Source organism: Colobus angolensis, unplaced genomic scaffold (assembly GCF_000951035.1).
Source record: "Colobus angolensis palliatus isolate OR3802 unplaced genomic scaffold, Cang.pa_1.0 Scaffold319, whole genome shotgun sequence".
In the NCBI taxonomy this organism is placed as follows: domain Eukaryota; kingdom Metazoa; phylum Chordata; class Mammalia; order Primates; family Cercopithecidae; genus Colobus; species Colobus angolensis.
In genome coordinates this window covers 1,230,471-1,251,344 of record NW_012116477.1, presented here as the reverse complement: position 1 = coordinate 1,251,344, position 20,874 = coordinate 1,230,471, and the positions used below count along the sequence as shown (strand labels likewise).

Sequence of the window (20,874 nt, the reverse complement as noted above, 5' to 3'; positions counted from 1 at the left end):
ACTCCCACCCTCACCCTCCCAGGCGGTCAGGTCCATTAGAGGGTGAGAAAGAGGAAGCAACAAAAGCCTCCATCCAAAACAAGGGAAAATAATGGAGTGGAAAGTGTTTTAGAATAGCAGAAACACCTTTCTTGCTATCAGAGTTCAACACAAACACCTTAAGGGCCCAGGCAAGTAATGTAAACGGGCTGGGCAACCAGTGCAAAGACTGGGGAACCAAGTTCCCAACCTAAAGACACTCAAACACAGATGGTTTTTCTCTTTTAAACAATTATACCACCAGGGCCACTCACTGCTAGCTTGTCTGGCACTTTCATGCAGATTCACAGCAGACAACTCTTCCTCTATACCTTTGGCAGGTATGTGTCAGAACACTGTCTTAATAAACCCGCAAATGTGAATGGCAACCTCATGATATGCAGAGCTGTTGTGCAGTGCACAGCCTATGCAACTGTATCCAGTGACACACAGAAGACTTCCCTGAGTTATGAGTTGGGGACCTCTATCTACATTCCATGGTCTTATAAAAGGCACTGAAATGCCACAGTGAAGCTGACGCGGAAACCAAAATCCTTGTTCACCATCAACACTTAACTCCTGAATCAGACTCAGCTGGCTCCAACATCTGTACTGATGCTCAAGGTGGACACCATGCAAGCTTCTGCCTCAGGCCTTTAGCACTGGCTGCTCCCTCTCCTACCACACTGTCTCCCAAGATAGCAACACAGCTTATTCCCTCACTACACTCAAAATTCCATGCAAACAGCACCCCTTCAGGAAGTTCTTCTCTAAATAGCATCCTCACCACTTCCCAGTCACTTTCTATCCCCCATTCCTGCCTTATTTTTCTTCTTATAGCTTTTTTACAACCTGACAGATTGTGAAATTACTGATTTGTTACATGTCTCCCTCCACCAGAAGCCCACCTCCATGAGAGCCTGGGATTTTATCTATTCTGTTCATTACTCTGTCTCCATCTCCAGTCAGTAAACTCTTTCTGTAAAGGACGAGATAGGAAACACTTTAGGCTCTGCAGGCCATACAGTCTCTGTTGCAAGTACTCGCTTCTGCTGCAGTGATAGAAAAGCAACGACAGACAATATGCAAATACATAGGTGTGGCTGTGTACCAATCAAACTTGATTTCGAAAAGCAGGTGATGCGCCAGATTTGGCTGACATAGTTTGATGACTCTTTTTCTAGAACAATGTGTCTCAAACTCAAATGTGCACACAGATTAGCTTGCAGCAGGGCCTGAGATTCTGCATTCTTCACGAGCTCCCAGAGAATATCCAGGCCACCAATCCAAGAACCAAACTGAGCAGGGAGCACCTAGCACAATGTCTGGCATGTGGCAAAAGCCCAATCAATGTTTGTTGAATAAATACAAGATAAGAGGAACACCACTCATAATCCCACTCAACACTTTTATTGCTGTGTTTTGGCCATGGCACCATGCCCTTGCTAAACTACTGCTCAGATTTTATCTTTACTGTTTGGGGTTTGTTTTTGTTTTGAAACAGGATCTCACTCTGTTGCCCAGGCTGGAGTATGGTAGCATGATCACAGCTCACTGCAGCCTCCATCTCCAGACTCAAGCAATCCTTCTACTGTAGCCTCCCAAGTAGCCAAAACTATAGGCATGTTCCACCGCGCCCAGCTAATTTTTTGTTTTTTTGGTAGAGACAAGGGTCTTGTAATGTTGCCCAGGCTCGTCTTGAACTCCTGGCCTCAAGTGATCTCTGTGCCTCAGCCTCCCAAAGTACTAGGATTACAGGTGTGAGCCACCACGCCTGGCCCTGTTGTATCATTTTCTGGTGGGTAGAGGAAGGAGAGATGGATAGATATATGACAAGGCAAGTGTGTCATGATCGTTTATTTGATGTCACTAAGCCAGGGTTCAAGCAAAGGCAAGGTTTAATCAATATTCACCTGATCCAGGTTCCAAAAACTGCATTCCTAGAATAGCATTTACAGTTATATAATAAATGTCAAATAGGAACATGGGATTCACTTAGCAGAAACCTAAGTTTCATGGGAAGGGCCTACTTGGTTAAATAAATGATGCCAAGAAGATCAATTCAGCTTCCCTTCTTATTCAGAAAAATGAAAATGCAATGGCTTCCTAAGTTCAACAGTAATAACTGCCCGGATCATTTATTAGGAATGTAAAATGTACTGGGCAGTATGCCAAGTCCTTCATACATTATAATTCTGATAATGTGACAACAAAGACCATGAATACAACCTCAAGCACAAACATAGACTATCTCTGGCGGGATGTTCAGAGAGCCAATGGCACTGGGGTTCAGGAGGATGAGGCGGCCACCCAGGTAGGAGGGAAGACCTTGCCCTGAACACAACTTGTATTAACACCTTTCACATTTTGCACCATGTGAACGCATTGCCCCAAAATCAATTTATGAAAGAAACTAGAGCAGTCTGCACTTGGTACTGTGCTAAGTGGTGTTTTACACACATTTTCATTTACTCCTGTAAAAATCCTAAAAGATAAGTAACATTCTCTCCAATTTGCTTCTTGGGGAAACTGAGGCCCCAGAAGGTCAGATTATCCTTGCTCAAAGTCATGCCACTGGTATGGTGAGAACAACTCAGGCTGGAGGGCAAAGGTTAGGTAGATCCCACAACCATCTCAATGCACCACCATTTGCACTGGGAGCTCATCCTCCTGGAGGAGGTGGGCATCTCAGAGCCCAAGCACAGGCCACCGGGTTCCCCAGGTTCTACTCAGACGCTTATTGGCCCAGCTGCCTTGGCTCAGGCCACTCACACGAGTACATGCTTGGGAGTGTCAACAGCAGCCCACAGTGAAGCTGCATCTGCCCCACAAGCTGCTGTTGTTCTGCCTCTGCCTGGGAGGGGCCTTCAGACTGCTGCAGTCAAACGCAGAGGGAGGAGGCTGGGGCAGGGTAGATACCAATGCACGACATAAGCCTGAACAAGCTGACAAGGAAACAATCTAACTTGATGCTTGACCAGACTGGATTTATTTCCCGAATGTTTGAGACAGAGTCTTGCTGTCACCCAGGCTGGAGTGCAGTGGCGTGATCTTGACTAACTGCAGCCTCTGCCTCTCGGATCCAAGCAATTCTCCTGCCTCAGCCTGCTGAGTAGCTGGGATTACAGATGTGCACCACCACAACCAGCTCATTTTTCAGGGGGGGGTTTGTTTGTTAGTTTTGAGATGGAGTCTCGCTCTTGTTGCCCAGGCTGGAGTGCAATGGCACGATACTGGCTCACTGCAACCTCCGCCTCCCAGGTTCAAGAGATTCTCCTGCCTCAGCCTCCTGAGTAGCTAGGATTACAGGCGTGCACCACCACACCCAGCTAATTTTGTATTTTTAGTAGAGACGGGGTTTTTCCATGTTGGTCAGGCTGGTGTCGAACTCCTGACCTCAGGTGATCCGCGCCTCAGCCTCCCAAAGTACTGGGATTACAGGAATTTTTGTATTTTAAGTAGAGACGGGGTTTCATCATGTTGGCCAGGCCGGTCTTGAATCCCTGGCCTCAAGTGATCCACCAGCCTCAGCCTCCCAAAGTGCTGGGATTATAGGCATGACTCAAAGTGCCCGGCCTGTCCCCTGAATTTTTCAAAATACTAGAGCAACAATGAGAGCCCCCAGGAGCAACCTGGAAAATTATTTCAAGGTCATTAAAGGTTTCCATATCTTCACCACTAAAGAACTTATTCACGCAACCAAATACCACCTGTTCCCCCAAAACCTATTGAAATAGACAAAAACAAACACAAAAAAACAAACAAAATGATTTTCGTTTCTTCTTTGTGGCCTAAGCAGTTAAGAGCGTGGGCTTTTGAGCTGGACCACCTAGGTTTAGTTCGTGGTTCACCCAATTCCTGTGTAACCTTAGACAAGTTACATAGCCTCTCTGTGTCTCCAAGTGCTGCCTAGAAATATTAGGAGGATTACATCCATCTATGCATGGAATGTACTTAAACTTACTCAGTAAATGCTGTCTCCTCCCCTGTAGTCATCAAAATAACCTGATATAGACTCAACTATGTGAGGACGGCAGGAGCAGAGTTCTGTGAGCTCGTTTGCAGGCGTAGGGAAAAAAAAGACTAAAAAGAAACACGCCAGCAATAACAGTAGTTCACTCCAGGTAATGAAGAGTGCTGTCTAGTTCCTTTTTTGTTTGTTTGTTTTTGAGACAGAGTCTCGCTCTGTCACCCAGGCTGGAGTGCAGTGGCACCAGCTCAGCTCACTACAAGCTCTGCCTCTTGGGTTCACACCATTCTCCTGCCTCAGCCTCCCAAGTAGCTGAGACTATAGGTGCCAGCCACCACGCCTGGCTAATTTTTTTGTATTTTTTTAGTAGAGATGGGGTTTCACCGTGTTAGCCAGGATGGCCTCGATCACCTTATCTTGTGATCTGCCCACCTTGGCGTCCCAAAGTGCTGAGATTACAGGCATGAGGCACCGTGCCCGGCCTGTCTAGTTTCTTTTTAATAATTTCCTGGATTTTTTTTTTTTTTTTTTTGAGACAGAGTCTCACTCTGTCACCCAGGCTGGAGTGCAGCAGCACAATCTCAGCTCACTGCTACCTCGATTCTCATGCCTCAGCCTCCCGAGTAGCTGGGATTACAGGTGCCCACCATCATGCCTGGCTAATTTTTGTATTTTTAGTAGAGACGGAGTTTCACCATGTAGGCCAAGCTGGTCTTGAACTCCTGACCTCAGGTGATCTGCCCACCTCGGCCTCCCAAAGTGCTGGGATTACAGGCGTGAGCCACCGCCTGTACTTTTAAAACAATGAATACATATTAAAGAGCTAAAAATAAAGTAAAATAATTGAATATAAATACAGGGGCACAGACACAGAAATACATTGGTGTATATACACATTGTATATATACGTGTGTATATATATGAATACATATAATTTATATGTGTGTTTGTATGTGTCTCTGTGTGTACATATACACATGCATACGAATGAAGTTTTCCAAACCTGTGCCATCATTCAGAATAGGCCCCTGCTAAGCTGTGGGCTTAAGAACCATACAGTGCGATGGAAATGGCTTGGCCAAGGTGCCCAACAGAAGAATGCTTTTACATTCAGCTCTCCCACATCCCAGATGCTTGGCCTTCAGGAAGTCCTTTGACCTCAAGAGTGTCAGTGTCCCAGGCTGCAGGCTGGGCGTTGTTGTCATGGCATCGTTTGAGGGCAAGAGCCGCACACAGGACACGTAAGAAATGGTGAGAGGGATCGCCCTCCACACTGTCTGCCCCTAACGCACACCCATGCTGGCTCAGGGGTCGTGGCATGAAACCGAAGCCTCCACGTGAGAACACATGCTCCTTTTTAAAATCCTAACATGATGGTTCAGAGGACAAATTAATGACAAAAACAATCAGCACATCTTGAACTCTCATCGCGGTTGGGGCCCTGTTTTAGCACCTCACCAATATTAACCCATTTAACCTTTGCAATCGCCCTGGGAGGCAGGCATTCGTCTCAGCCTCTTAAAGAGCAACGCAACCTTGAAAAAGCCACTCGGCTTTTCTGAGCCTCAGTTTCCTCAGCTGTAAATGGGGTTAATGGCAGCACCACTCTCTCTCCAAGCAGGCACACAGGAAAAGCTGGGCCAGGGTCAGCCTGCTCATCGCCGGTGAGGATGTGCTCGTTGGGGAAGTCCCTCCATGCCTCTGAGCCTTGGTTTCCTCATTCACAGAGCAGAGGCTGCATGCCTGCCCGAGCCATTCCACATCCTGTGCTTGTCAGATAGTAAGTGCTCAATAAACAGGCATGACTATTGCTAGAGTCGGCCCATAGTCTTCTAGGAGGTTCAGAATGAATGACTTTGACATTCACAATGTCTCCCGGGATCCAGAGGAAACAGGGCCCCATGAGAAGCCATCACCTCCCTGTGCTCCTCCCCACCCACCCACCCCCACCTCCGTGCATGCTCCAGTTCATGACTTTACTGTCAATGGAGCTAGCGCCTTCCAAGGCCGTTAGGAGTCTCATTCATGGGACCAAATTAGAAAATGCTCAATGTTCAATAAAGAGATCTTGGCCCCCACACCCACTAAACCCATGGGGCATCCGGAAGGGCGGCAGGGCCAGCTGGTGACACAGACGCTCCTATGAGCATCAGCCTCGGCCTGCAGACGGGTTGCAGCGAGATGGCTTGGGGCCTGCGAAGTGGTCCCAGGTGTGGTCATGGTCCCCTCTTGTGGCATGTTGCAGCTGACAGGTGCTTAGAAACCCACCTAAAGCAGATGCCTCCTTTCCCATATAATCAGAGAAAATCCACTTCACCTAAGATCCTTCAGTGGCGAGGGCGGAGGGGAAGGAAGAACCTGAACGCCTGACCCTAGGTCCAGGACTCAGGTCACACGGCCAGCCAGGCACTGCGCTGAGCTGCCGCAGAGGACCCTTTCTAAAGCCTGTCCCATCTCACTCTCACATCCAGCCCTGGCTGGAGCGCTCCACAGGCACCTGGGCTCAGCCCATGTGCTCACCCTACCCCATGCCTGGGGCGTGATGCTGCTGCCAGCAGGCCAATGAATGAGTGAGCAGGTGAGAGAATGATAAGAACCCAGAAGTTCAAAGCCAAGGCCAGGGCTTCATTGCTGACCAGCTGCCTGACTTTAGGTACGTGAGCTTCACTTCCCTGTGCCTCTCACCCCTCATCGAATGGGAATAATAGCAGCCCTGACTCACCCTGTGGTTGCAAGGATGAGCTAAGATCATGTCTGTAACAAACAGCGTGTAAATAAACAACTCTCAGAGCCCCTCCATATCCTAGCCTGGTCTGAGACGTGGTTAATTCAACCAGAAAAAGCTGGAGCAGGCTCAGGAATCTAAGGCTCGTAGAACTCAAAAGTGATCTATGTCTAGATGGCCTTCTCTCTCAACAAAAGAACAACAGATGAAACGCCTTCTCTGTGCCAAAGATCACACTGGGCACTTTTGTTTAGCATCCTAACCATGCTCAACAAACACCAAACAAAGCCTGACAGACACAAGTCCACCTCACTTTATCGTTGAAGAAACTGCTGCCCAGTGAGTCTCCCAGAGTCCCAAAGCTACCAAACCCTAAAGCTGTCTCACTCCAAATGACCCACTTCATCTGCTTCCAAGAGGCAGCACGGGCCAGTGGTCAACAGCGTGGGCTGTGGCTGCAGACGTCCTGGGCCCCAATCAAGCAGCACCATGCACCGGCTGGGGGTGACCCCAGGCAAGCTGTTACCCACACTGTGTCCCAGTTTCCTTGCCTGTAAAATGAGCGTAGTAACCCTACCACCTGCACTCCATGGTATCGCTGCAGAGACTAACTAGGTCACTCTATGGAAAGCACACGCTAAAGGGTAGCTCCGGCCATGAACATCACACTGCCCAGCACATACCAGGGCCCCAACATTTATTTGTGACACAAAGTTTCTTCTATATTGTTCCTCTTGGTTGCCAGAAATACTGCAAATTTCAGTCTTAATCTCCCTTTCGGGAACAGCTATTTCTCCAAGATTCTGGAAGCTTTCTGTTTTCTACCTACGTTTGGGGACAACGCTTTACTGAGCTCATTCATGATAATTTCTCTTCTCCTGTGGACTGACAGCACCCCTCAGTGAACCTCTGTGTCTTCGGTTAGAAGATGAGTTACCATGCGGGCCCGTCTCGCCACGCCACCTCTCTGCCTGCACCAGCCCCGGCCCTGGCACGCCCTCCCCGCTCTCTACCTCTCACCTCGGAGGCCAGCATGCCAGTCTCAATCCTTTCACAAGTCCATCCCTGACCGCTGCAGGCATCCCTCAGCCAGGGACACAAGCGGCAGGGCAGAGAGCAGTGCCACAACTGGCCCATGGGTGTACCTGGTTTGGACTGTAGTCTTTTTCAAATTTTAATGAAATCACCAGTGTTATCATCAAAAGACCAGTATAGACAAGGAGGAGGTGGTGAGGACGGCTCCCCAAAAGTCGGCCTCAGAACCCCCACATCGCACACCCCGCTCTGCTACCCCCCATGCCACCCCACCCCCGCCTCCATCTTGAAGTGAAAAGGCTACATCAAGTCACCTCTAAAAGATGCCTTCCCTCGGAAAATAGCAGGAGTCTCGGCAGGGATGAACAGAGTTCCTAGAGACTCTGGCCTTTCCCAAGGCTACAGTGCCAGACAGACGGATGCCACCCATCTTGCAGCCAGTCTCAAAAAAATCCAGCTAGTCTGACTTTCAAAACATGCTCTGAATCCAACCCCTTCTCCTGCCTCCCCATGCCCCACCCTAGTCCAGCCACCAGCTCCTCTAGCCTGGGCCTCTCCAGCAGCTTCTCCCTGTCCACCCCTCATCTATTCTCCTCTACTCGGTAGCCAGAGGGATCCTGCTGATACCTAGGTCAAGCCAGGCCCTCCCAGCTCCCACCCCACTCAGAGTCCAAGTCCTCGAACTAAACATGTGCGAGGCCCACGATCCGCCCCCTCCATCCTTCCCCTTCCCCTGCCCTTCCCACACAGGCCTCCTCTCTGTTCAAGATGTCACCCAACTCAGCCCTGCTGTCCCCTCAGCCTGGAGAAGTCCCTGCAGCTTCCACATGGGCACCTCCTTCTTTGCCCAAATGTGGCCTTCCCAGAGAGGTCCATCAAACCACTCCCAATTCCCCTTGGCCTGATCGTTTTCCCCATAGGACTTACCACCTCCCGACATACTATTTAATTTTCCTATTTATAAGTTATATTGCTATCTCCCCCTAGAGAGCACATCAGCTCCACGGGACCAGGGATTTTCGCCTGTGTGGCTCACTGCCATATTCCCAGTGCCAAGCACACAGTAGGTGCTTGGTAAGTATTTTTAATAAATGAGCAAATGAATCCCAATGATCTCAGAACACTCTCCTCCTCCAATTTTTTTGAAGCCTGAGTGACCTGGCCACCACCTCTTTCCCTTCCCCTCCCCAGGAGGTCCAATGGAAGCTTCTGTAGATGCCAACACACCAGCCCTGATCAAGACAAATCAACATCTGCAGCAATTGCTTCCTGTCTCACGTCCCCAAACACAACATTTTAATAGACAAATAGAAGCCAACACACCCAGCCAATTGCTGAAGGAGCACTGCTTACTGTCACGAGTGCAGCTTTCACCTGGAAAGGAAAAAAATCCCATCTGGCTTGCTTCTTCCCTTCCTTAGATATCATTTCAAGTAAGTAAGTTGCAGTTAGCATAAAAGCTGAAACCCAACAGAACAAGCATCCACGTCCCATAATCCATTTTATGAGATTTTGAAAGACTGGGGACTTTACCAGCTCCTCCAGCCCAGGAGGCAGTAGCCTAGACAGGTGGGCCCAGGCCCTCACTCACCTCCCTGCAAAGCTCATTACTGTTACCTGGAATGAAATGGCGATCGGTTTCAGCATCTGCAAGGAATTTCCCCTAACAGAGCTACCCATGTTTTTTCCACATGTCTGAACATCTGCTTGAAAGAACCAAGAGGACTCTTTGGAGGTGAGTGCAATGCTTCCACGTTCTCATATTTTGATCACTCCCTAAAAGGATGACTGATTATTCTTTCCATTAAACATGCATCCCAGGGAGTGATAAGAATAACGTTTCTTGAAACCCCAGCACAAGGATGGATAAGGAACATAACAAAGTATCCCCTCCAAGGAATTTCTGTGCAGAATATGGTTAAAGGGTTTGGAAGCCACCAGGAAAGGATTAAATGACAATGGCATTATACAGGCCACTCTCAGCTGGGGTATTATTAGATCCCATAAGCTGAAGAGCTATGGAAACACTTAAAGCCCAACCTTGCAAAACCGCTCTGAATGGCTGTTTTGTCCACCGGAGGACCACTGCATCCTGTCCTGAAATAGGGCGAGGAATGATGGCAGGGCTTCACCACAAAGCGTGTGGCTCTTTTGAGATGAATCAAATGGTTCCCCTTCTCATCTGATACCTACAGACCAAAGTCAGGCTTGTGAATTAAGATTCCTTGGTTCCTCTGAAAGAACCCTAGACTTGTTCTATTTCAATAAGATTTAGAACTTTTGTACTTATTTATTTATTTGTTTTTTTTTTTTTTTAGCGACATGGCCTCACTCTGTCACCCAGGCTGGAGTGCAGTGGTGTGATCACAGCTGACTGCAGCCCTGAACTCCTGGGCTCAAGCCTCCCAAGTAGTTGGGATTTTAGGTGTGAGCCACCACACTCACTTGAGATTGAGGGCTTCATAAGAGAAACTACCTGGATCCGGCTGTTAACAGGGCTCCTTCCTTAACTGGACAATTCTTAGAAATCATATAAATATAACCTCTCTCTTATCTCCCTTCCTATTTGATAAACCTTGAAGTAGCACCATTCTTATTTACTCCAGATGATGTGAACATATGCATATTTACCATGAGCCAAATTCAACCCAAAGTTTAATTTAGTGGCCAAAACTTAAAAATCAGAAATTTCACACAAAAACTCTAGCTCCTAGCTCTTGGAGGAAAAAACAAACAAACCTATAAAACCTGGCAACATTCTACCCACATTCCCACATGTCACAACCTACAAACAGCAACTGCTTCCTGAGGCAAGACTCACATGCTGCTCTGCCCTACTCCCCACCACTCCCTATTGCTCCCTGACATTTAGCCAGTTGGGTCATTTCCTTTCATTGCCTGGCCCTCTTGAACTTGTCTGTTTGTGATCTCTGTTTATACAATCTCTTCTTTGCTTCTGTCCTTAGTCCACTGCTTCTAGAGAGAGGTGTGTTGTTGTTGAGGGTGTGGTCAGTCAGTCCTTGTAAGTGGGTGCTTGCTGAGGCCTCTGGTGATGGAGCATGTGGCCCTGAGGTATCCCACAGTCCTGAGAGCAAGTTTAGGACTTTGCTTCTGAGCTCCAAGCTCATATATCCAACTGCCTACTTGACATCTTTGCTTGGGTGCCTTGGAAGCCCTTTGTACCTTCTATGCCCCAAACGGAACTTGCAACCTTCCCCCAAGAAAACACTTTCTTTCCCAAGTCCTTCTCCACCATCCATCCAACTGAACCATCCACTCAGTTGCTCCTTTACGTCCCATACCTAAGTCCTGAAGATCACACCATAGAATTCGTATCTTCCGCTCCCACTGCCACCTTCTAGTCCTCACCACCTTGATCTTTCCCCTGGCACTGCCACAGGCTAACAATCTCATCTCCCTGTTTCCTCCGTAACTTCTTCTAATCTAGTCCCCAGAGAAAAGCCTGGGTGATCTTTAAAATGTTAAATCAGAATCAAGTTCCTCCTCTACTCAAAACCTATCACGTCTTCCCCTTGCTCTGGAATAAGCAAAATTTCATCTCCTCACCTTGGCTTTTAAGCCCTGCACAGTTTGGGCCTGCCAACCATCACCCTGCAAGCTAAACTTGAATGACACTGGCCCTCCTTCAGCTCTTCAGACACACACAGTCCTTTCCTGCCTTGGGGTCTTTGCATGTGCTGTGCTCTGTGTGTAGAACACTCTCCCACCACCACCAAGACAGACAGCGTGGAGGAGGAGGAGGACATCATTTGTCTCTTTGCTGTTTCTGGGACCTGTTCCAGGTCCCAGCTGGTAAGTCACCTCCTCGATGAGACCCTCTTTCTAAAGTAGGTCTTCCAAGTACTGTCTCTTGTCATGGTTTGTTCTGTTGAAGCAGTTACTCCCAAGCGGTGAATCCAATAGACAAGCTTCTAATCAGCCGTCGCGTATCACCCTGAGTCCCAGCGTCAGCCTACAGAGCCCCTCCAAGTGGCCGCCATCTGGACCCTCAGGCCTCCCTGACCAACTCAAACTATCCTAGTCCACTTTTCCGCAGCCCCTGAGCTCCCTCAGGGCATGAGCTGTGCTGATCTCACCAACGTTGTATCACCCAGGATCAGCACAGCGCCCAGCACATGGCAGGTCCCCAGTGACACATTCCCCGTACAAATGAGTCATGAGATCTGAAAAGCACTTAAGGCTTGGGAACAAACTTTCTCCCAAGACCAAGTACCATTCAAAAAAAGCAATGAAGAGAACAGCTGAGCATGGCATATGTTTAAGATTTTTAATTGTATACTTAAGGATAAGAAATGAAATGATCTTATACTCATTTTCTTTTTATATAAAGAGGAGCTTAAAACCACTAGGCATGAAAAAAGAATGAAGTTCTATAGTGTGGCAAATAAAAGAAAGAAGGGTGGGGACTAAGTAACTGAGAGGGGAACAGAGGCTGTGGTTCAGAAATAGAAACGGATACAGAGATAAAGAGTGAGACACAGATCAACAGAGAAGCCGGCGGAAGCATTCAGGCAAGGTACAAAGCAGGCTGCACTGCTCTTCTGGGTATGAAAGGGGCGGTGCTCCAGATTCCAGCTGGAGTTTTCACACTCCCTTGAAGGTTAAGAGCAGCAATCCTCTTAAAGTCCACTCTTTTCTTCATTTTTCAAAGAAGTTTCTTTTTTAAAAAAAAACTGACTTCCCATGCTAAAAATCAGGAATTAGCATGACTTATTTTGAAAAACATAATCTATTCAAATGACTTTTTTAAAAGACTCCACTTTTTGTCTTTTAAGGAGACTTGTCTACAAGTTTTTAAATCATATATTGGATCTTCAAAGTTACAAGCACTTGGGACAGTTGTGGTGGCTCACACTGTAATCCTAACACTTTGGGAGGATGAGGTGATAGGATCACTTGAGCCCAGGAGTTCAAGACCAGCCTAAGCAATGCAGGGAGACCATGTGTCTACAAAAAAGGAAAAAATTAGCTGGGCATGGTGGTACACGCCTGTAGTCCCAACTACTCAGGAGGCTGAAGTGGGAGGATCACTTGAGCTCAGAAATTCAAGGCAGCAGAGAGCAATGATCATGCCACTGTACTCCAGTCTGGGTAACAAAGCAAGATCGTATCTCTAAATTAAATAAATAAACAAACAAAGTCACAGGCATGAAGAGGGAAGAGTCCTTGGGAGCTATCAGAGGGAAAGGCACAAACTTCAGGGACAGCCTAGCAGGTGTCTCCTGGACTGTACACTCAGCCCATTCCCTTCTCTGGAAATTTCCAGGGCCCCAGCCCCTGATGAATGGGTGAGCTGAGCCTCACTCCTCATGCAGCCCAACCTCCAGGCCACAGCCAACTGGACCAATAGGCGGCACCCTCCCAAGCCAGGGTCAATCAGCATCTCCCTGAGAATCAAGATTTAGGCTCCCGTGAGGTGATGACAAGGTTCATACTGGAACAGCATGTAAAACTAGGGGGGAAGGGAGTGGTCTGCAAGAGGCATGGGCATTTTCCCATCAGGCTTTTTCTGCACAAGTGAGAAGGCAGGAAAAGCTGGTCTGCAAAGAGACGTGGATGATCAGACCTACTGTGCTGCAAGTAGAGCTTGCAGTATCCAAATCTCAGCTCCACCATTTAATACCCATGACCTTGAACAAGTCCTTGACAGTTCCTTGACCCGTTACCTTTGTCATAAGGCTCTTTTGAGGATTAAATAAGTTAACACATATACAGCACTTGGAACACAGGCATTTGCTCACAGGCAGCAAATGTTTTCCACGTGTTTATCATTACAATCATCTTTCCAAAATTTAAGCTCATGACAGTGAGAATTTCCAGCTGTTTTGTTCATATCATAACCCAGAATCGAGCACCATGCCTAGTACATAGTAGGTACTCAATAAACATCTTTCGAATAATCAGTGAATGAAGATACCACCCAGCTGGAAATGGACACAGATTCTCTGTCCTTAAGACTGAAGATTGTTCGGCCAATGCATTTAATGAGCATATTCATTCTCCAAGTGTTTGTTGAATGCCTGCTATGTTTGTAGCAACAAACTGTGCTTGGTGCTGATATACAATGAAGAATAAGAAGGAAGTTGTGGTCACTTAAACAAAGCTCATGGGCTAAGAGAGAGAGAGAGAGACATTGACAAAATAATTATGCAAATGTTAGAACTACAAGCAGTGGCAGGTGGCATGAAGGAAATGTGCATGGAGGTCTGGACACATAAAAGAGCACTTGGCCGGGCGCGGTGGCTCACGCCTGTAATCCCAGCACTTTGGGAGGCCGAGGCAGGTGGATCACTTGAGATAAAGAGTTCAAGACCAGCCAGACCAATATAGTGAAACCCTGTCTCTACTAAAAATACAAAAATTAGCCAGGCATGGTGGCGCACACCTGTAGTCCCAGCTACTCAGGAGGCTGAGGCAGGGGAATCACCTGAACCCAGGAGGCAGAGGTTGCAGTGAGCCAAGATTGCATCACTGCACTCCAGCCTGGGTGACAGAGTGAGAGACTGTCTAATGCTCTCAGGATTGGACGGCAGGAAGCAGAAGACTGCGGTCCCCGAGGGAGAGGAAGTGCACAGGCAAGCCCACCTTCACTTCAGCTCTCTGCCTGGGGACAGCTCCCCTGCCATGTGCAGGAAGTAGCATCTGAGCAGAGCACGGTGGTCCCACTGTGCTGAGGATTTCCTGAAATAATCCTGGGTTTCTGGCACCACTCAGAGTGCCAGGCTGTGGAAACTGCTGGAATCGGTGGCATCAGAGAGGAGGAAGCTGCTGGGGGAGCCCTCAAGTCTTTGGTCGAGGGCTGGGCTGTGTAAGCACAGGGAGAGGTGGCACAAGGTTTACCAGAGAGGGGCCGCTATGGGGTGGAGAGAACAGAGAGACTAAGAGTGCAGCAGAGCTGGCGTATGGGAATTCCAGCCCACCAGATTAAAGAGACCTCCCCACCAGGCATCCAAAAAGGCCATGCCTGCAGAACAGGCACATGCCTCAGAGGAAGGGCTACTCCAGGCCTGCCCTAACGGGGCCTAAAACCAATCCTCAAATGAAATACAGAGAAGACAGTTTAAAAGCTAAGCCCCATCAAGTTAAATACAACTTGAGCTTTCCACAGATCCACATTGATGAAATGTGAAACAAAGTTCAGAATGTCTACCACATCCAGTATACGTCATCACGATGTCAGAATGCAGTCGACAACTACTAGACACACCACACAACAGGAAAATGGGACTCATGGTCAAGAAACAAAAACTCAATCAATAGAAACAGATTCCAAGACGGCTGTAACGTCTGATTTAGAAAAAGCAATTGTCAGGACTTATAAGTTCTTATTATTATCATAGATGTCCTTAATCAGAGGTACACATCCAAAGTACCTGTGGAGATTTGGGGGGTTTGTGGTTTTTCATTTGTTTGTTTGTTTACCTGGGCTTTACTCATGTTACATAGTTTCTAATTAAGTAGTTTCAGAATGCCCAACAACCTGAATTTTTAAGAACCACCCCAGAGGTTCTGATGCACACTACAGATTAAGAACCAGGTTTTATCATATTAATAGGATACTTCCACTTTAAGGCAAATACCAAAAAATATGTTATATTAATTTAAACGTATTAAAAGTTCTGGTTAACTGAATTGTTAGTGGGTACCGGTCAGTTGTTCCTGGTCAACCAGATTATACAATTAAGAATATTTCAACTCCAATCATTTTGGGGGAAAATAGGCACACTTCTCTACTTCTTTTGAAAAAAAAAAAAAATCTGAGGTTAAATCAAAAGCCACAGACACACAAAAAAGATACTGATTAAGAAAAAAACAAAAGGAAATGCTCATGGCAAAATGTAAACTTAAAAAATCAGAGTACAATCTACATGTTCACTATAGAATTAAGCATAGAAATATATGGTAACAGAGGCTGCCGTGTTTGTGAATAGAAAAACAAAGGTAATATATCAAAATACTAATATAGCTATTTTAGGTAGTTTGATAATGTATAGTTTTAATTTTTCTTACTTTTCTGTCTTTTACAAATATTACTATTTTTTCATAATGAACTCTTCATCTGAAACTTAAGATGATGGCTTCAGAAATCTTCTGTCAACACACAAACCTCTGCAAAACTCTAGCAGTTTCTCCATCAGAAATAGAAGGGAAGAAGCGTCTGGGCACACGAGTATCATTTCTATCCTTATCCAGCTCAAGAAAACTTTCTCCTCTGGTTTATGAGTAGCTGGATTAGCTTTTAATGTTAACTTAATCTCAGATTTCTCATTCCTCAAAGGAGTTAAGAGGCTGAGACACGTACCTCACCTTAACAAGCAACAAACAGTGGGTCAGCAGAAGTGAATCTCTTAGTGACAAACACCACACACAAAAGGAAGAGCATTCAAGTCCATACCTGAACCACGGGGTGGCCTCCAGTTGGAGCTTTGACGGCCCCTCGGCTGCCTTCTGTCTCATAGTGGGCCCTGTGATGTGGCTTGGGCTGCACCTCAATCCGCAGCTCATAAGATCCTGACTGACTGGACAGCGGCCACTCAAGTGGAGGGAGGGATGCAGTCACTGGGATGCTGAAGGAGAAAATAAAATCAGCCATGTGTGCAATAAACCAGAATTAGTCAACTTGTACAATAATTGTAAATGGCCCATTTTCTGAAAATCATGGATACAGTCATGTATTGCTCAACAATGAAGATACGTTCTGGGAAATGCACCATTAAGTGAACATCAGAGTGTACTTACACAAACCAAGATGGCAGAGCCTACTACATACCTACACTATATGGTATAGTGGCTCCTAGGCTACCAACCTGTACAGCATGTGACTGTACTGAATACTGTAGGCAATGGTAACACAATGGGAAGTATTTGTGTATCTAAAGATATCTAAACACAGCAAAGGTACAGTAAAAATACAGTATTATGGCTGGATGTGGTGGCTCATGACTTAATCCCAGCACTTTGGGAGGACAACATGGGTGGATCACTTAAGCCCAAGGATTTGAGGACAGCCTGGGCAACATGGAGAGACCCTCTCTACTAAAAAAAAAAAAAAAAAAAAAAAAAAAAAAAAAAGCAGCCAAGCATGGTGGTCCATGCCTATAGTCCCAGCTACCTGGGACGCTGAGGTGGGAAGATCATCCGAGCCCAGGAGGTCAAGGTTGCAGTGAGCTGTGATTGCACCACTGCACTCCAGCCTGAGGGACCAGAGTGAGACCCTGTCTCAAAAAAAAGAAAAAAAAAAGAAACAAACAAACAAAACAAAACACAAGGCTGGGTGCAGTGGCTCATGCCTGTAATCCCAACACTATGGGAGGCTGAGGTGGGCAGATCACTCGAGGCCAGGAGTTCAAGACCAGCCTGGCCAACATGGCGAAGCCCTGTCTCTACTAAAAATACAAAAATTAGCTGGGCTTGGTGGTGCATGCCTGTAATCCCAGCTACTCAGGAGGCTGAGGCACGAGAATTGCTTGAACTGGGGAGGTGGCGGTTGCAGTCAGCCAAGATCGCACCATTGCACTTTAGCCTGGGTGACAGAGAGACTCTGTCTCAAAAAAACAAAAACATAAACAAAACAGTATTATAATCTTATGGGACCACCCCCATACATGGGGGATCCATCACTAACCAAAATGTGATCATGGGGGCATGATTGTATGTGAACAAAATGCTGAGGCAGCACATATTTCTTAGACATGACAGGTAGAACTGTTCACAGGGTAGAGATCTTTCTCTTTGCTTTCTCTTCCGCCTTGATGAAGACAGTGTGAGCAATTTCTCAATTAATGAAGCTTATGTTAGTTCTAGCATGTTTCTAACTGCTGTCACTTCTTTTCCCCTGGGAATTTTGAAAAGCATCACTATGGATTTATGTCACCATGTCCTGAGTTTTCACATATGGCAGAAATCATTAATCAGAGTATTCTTTCCCAGTTAGCTCAGGGCTGCTAGGAGCTGACATTATCAACTGGGCTTGGTTAAGCACTTGCAATAAAGCCAATTCTGTCTTCTCTATCACAGCAGTACCAAGGGGAATCCAAGGGGTAGCACCTCCATAAACTTCATCTGTGCCAGTGTCCAACTTAAACATTTCATCCAACTTATAATCATATCCTCCCTATGCAAGCAAATCTCTTCCTCTTCTTTCCAACCACATTGCCTCCTGAAATCCCTTTTACCCTGCAGTCTTAGGGTTTCCAAAGTACCTTTGCTTTATCTTAGTTACAGTGCCAAGATGCTTCCAAGCTTCTGCCTGCAAGCAACAAGCCACACGTGACAACCACTTTTACCCATATCATTTATACAAGTGAACAGTTTTTAAAGGTTTACAAACTATGACTCATTAGAAAACCACTTTAGCCCTGTATTAATACGCTTTAAAGCACCAAAAATTTTGTGAGAAGAAAATTCAGCAGCATATCCCCAGGTTTCAGTTTATACTTTTGTTTGGTTCTGAAAAAGGTATTTGATGCTGAAATACAATCTGAAGAAGCAGAGCATCCCTGTAATCCCAGCATTTTGGGAGGCTGAGGCGGGTGGATCACGAGGTCAGGAGACCAAGACCAGCCTGGCCTGTAACATGGTAAAACCCTGTCTCTACTAAAAATACAAAAAAAAAAAATTAGCCAGGCATAGTGGTATGCGCCTATAGTCCCAGCTACTCAGGAGGCTGAAGCAGGAGAATCGCTTGAAGCCGGGAGGCGGAGGTTGCAGTGAGCCGAGATCACGCTACTGTACTCTGACCTCGGCAACAGAGCAAGACTCCATCTCAAAAAAAAAGAAAGAAAGAAAGAAAAGCCAAGCACAGTGGCTGACACCTATAATCCTAGCACTTTGGGAGGCCAAGGCGGGCAGATCATGAGGTCAGGAGTTTGAGACCAGCCTGACCAACGTGGTGAAACCTCACCTCTACTAACAACAACAAAAAAGTTAGCTGGGCATGGTGACACATTCCTGTAATCCCAGCTACTCAGGAGGCTGAGGCAGGAGAATGGCTTGAACCTGGGAGGCGGAGGTTGCAGTGAGCTGAGATCGCGCCACTGCACTCCAGCCTGGGCGACAGAGCAAGACTCTGTCTCCAAAAAAGGAAAGAAGTAGAGCATCAGAGCCAGCCTGAAATTCTGATTTGAATTCCAGCCCTCTGCTGAGTTGCTCGTATACCCTGAGGTCAATGTTATCAGGAGACTTCCCTGATGCCCCATCCTCTCAACTTCATAGAAGATTCTTGCAAAAGGCCACATTGGCTGGCACAGATTGGTACTTGTGAGGAACCAAAGGACTCTGACACTCAAAACCTCTCTGATCAAGATGCCTCATGAAGAGGAAAGGCTTTTGTAAACAAAATCTCCAATAAATATGTCATAATCATATTTCACAGCAGTGTCCCTCCCTACTCTCAACCATTAAATAATATCATGGTTTGGAGACTGACCTGTCTATGTAGCACAAAGAATAAGCAGCCCAGACTGGAGTACAACGGCGCCATCTCGGCTCACTGCAACCTCTGTCTCCTTCTCCTGCCTCAGCCTCCCGAGTAGCTGGTATTACAGGCATGCGCTACCACACCCGGCTAATTACGTATTTTTAGTAGAGACGGGGTTTCTCCCTGTTGGTCAGGACGGTCTCGAACTCCCGACCTCAGGTGATCCGCCTGCCTCAGCCTCCCAAAGTGCTGGGATTACAGGCATGAGCCACTGCGGCTGGCAGCATTTTCTAAGATAGCCCTGTGAAACTTCAGTCACTGAACTCAAAGCTCTGTAGCCAAATGGCCTTTGAAATCACCACATATTCTGTCCACATTAAAGTCTCTGAGAAGGCCTGCACACAGGCACCTACTTAACTCTGTTAAACCCAGAAACTCCTTTTTTTAAAGATACAACAACTGACGTACTGAAACCCTGGTGTTCTCAGAACCTGCTTTGAAGGAAATGCCAGGCTGGATGCTCCCTGCAGTCCATTTTCGTCTGGTATGGGGGTGAACAAGGCCCAGTGGGCAGGGCCCGAGGCCACCCTCAACCCCACACCAATCAAGAGCTCCACCTTTATCTATTTATCTATTTGGGGACTCAATTTTTTTTTTTTTTTTTTTTGAGGTGGAGTCTTGCTCTGTCGCCAGGTTAGAGTGCAGTGGCATGATCTTGGCTCACTGCAACCTCCGCCAATTCTCCCCCCTCCGCCTCCCGAGTAGCTGGGATGACAGGCATGCGCCACCATACCCGGCTATTTTTTGGATTTTTAGTGGAGATGGGGTTTTGCCATATTGGCCATGCTGGTCTTGAATTTGCTACCACAGGTGATCCGCCCACTCTGACCTCCGAAAGTGCTGGCATTACAGGCGTGAGCCACTGCACCTGGCCTATTTGGGGACTCAGTTTAATATTTGGGATAAAAGACTTCCATTTGCTAAAATAAAAAATAACTTGAAAACCACAGGGATCGTGGTAATAGCATGAGTCTTCCAATTCCTCATCTACGAGAACAGATAGGATAATCTCTAGCCTTAGCCTTCATATACCTCCTTTGTCATTTCATCAAAACAAAGATAAAAAATAACACAAACCAAGTTTCTGTGAGAATCAAATGAAATAATATACATAGAGAGTGCAATTCGCCCTCTATATCCATGGGTTCTGTGTCCTCAGATAGAAAATATTCAGGAAAAAAAAAATTCCACAAAGTTCCAAAAAGCAAAATTTGAATTTTCCATGCCGCAGGTTGTACATTGAGTCCATATGAATGAAGTGGTGTGCAGGCATTGTACTAGGTATTCTAAGATATTATCATCTAGAGATGATGTAATGGATATGGGAGGATGTACATAGGTTATATGCAAATACTATACCATTTTACATAAGGGACCTGAGCATCCTCAGATTTTGGTATCCCAGGATACCACTGCACAGGCTCTGTACTAAGAGTTTGACATATATCATCTCATCTAATCCATTTAAAAAAACACACACACACAAAGTAGGTTCTATTGTCTTCTCACAGGGAATCAACCAAGACCAGAAAGGTGCTCAGTACAAATGCAGTGTGGGGAGGAAGCTCTTGATTGATTAGTGATGTCTGCCCTAGGCACGGCTTCAGAAAGGAGCTCAAGGAGAAA

General features: G+C 46.5%; 1 protein-coding gene across 8 annotated transcripts in view; it reads right to left on the bottom strand.

Annotated features, from left to right (window-relative positions):
* NFATC2 (nuclear factor of activated T-cells, cytoplasmic, calcineurin-dependent 2) overlaps positions 1–20,874 on the bottom strand; it is a 177,904-nt gene that overhangs the window by 116,645 nt on the left and 40,385 nt on the right. For all 8 annotated transcript variants that reach the window (XM_011951356.1, XM_011951355.1, XM_011951359.1 and 5 more), the window contains exon 3: positions 16,165–16,336. In XM_011951356.1, the coding sequence (XP_011806746.1) occupies positions 16,165–16,336 (172 nt within the window). The remainder of the gene's footprint in view (positions 1–16,164; positions 16,337–20,874) is intronic.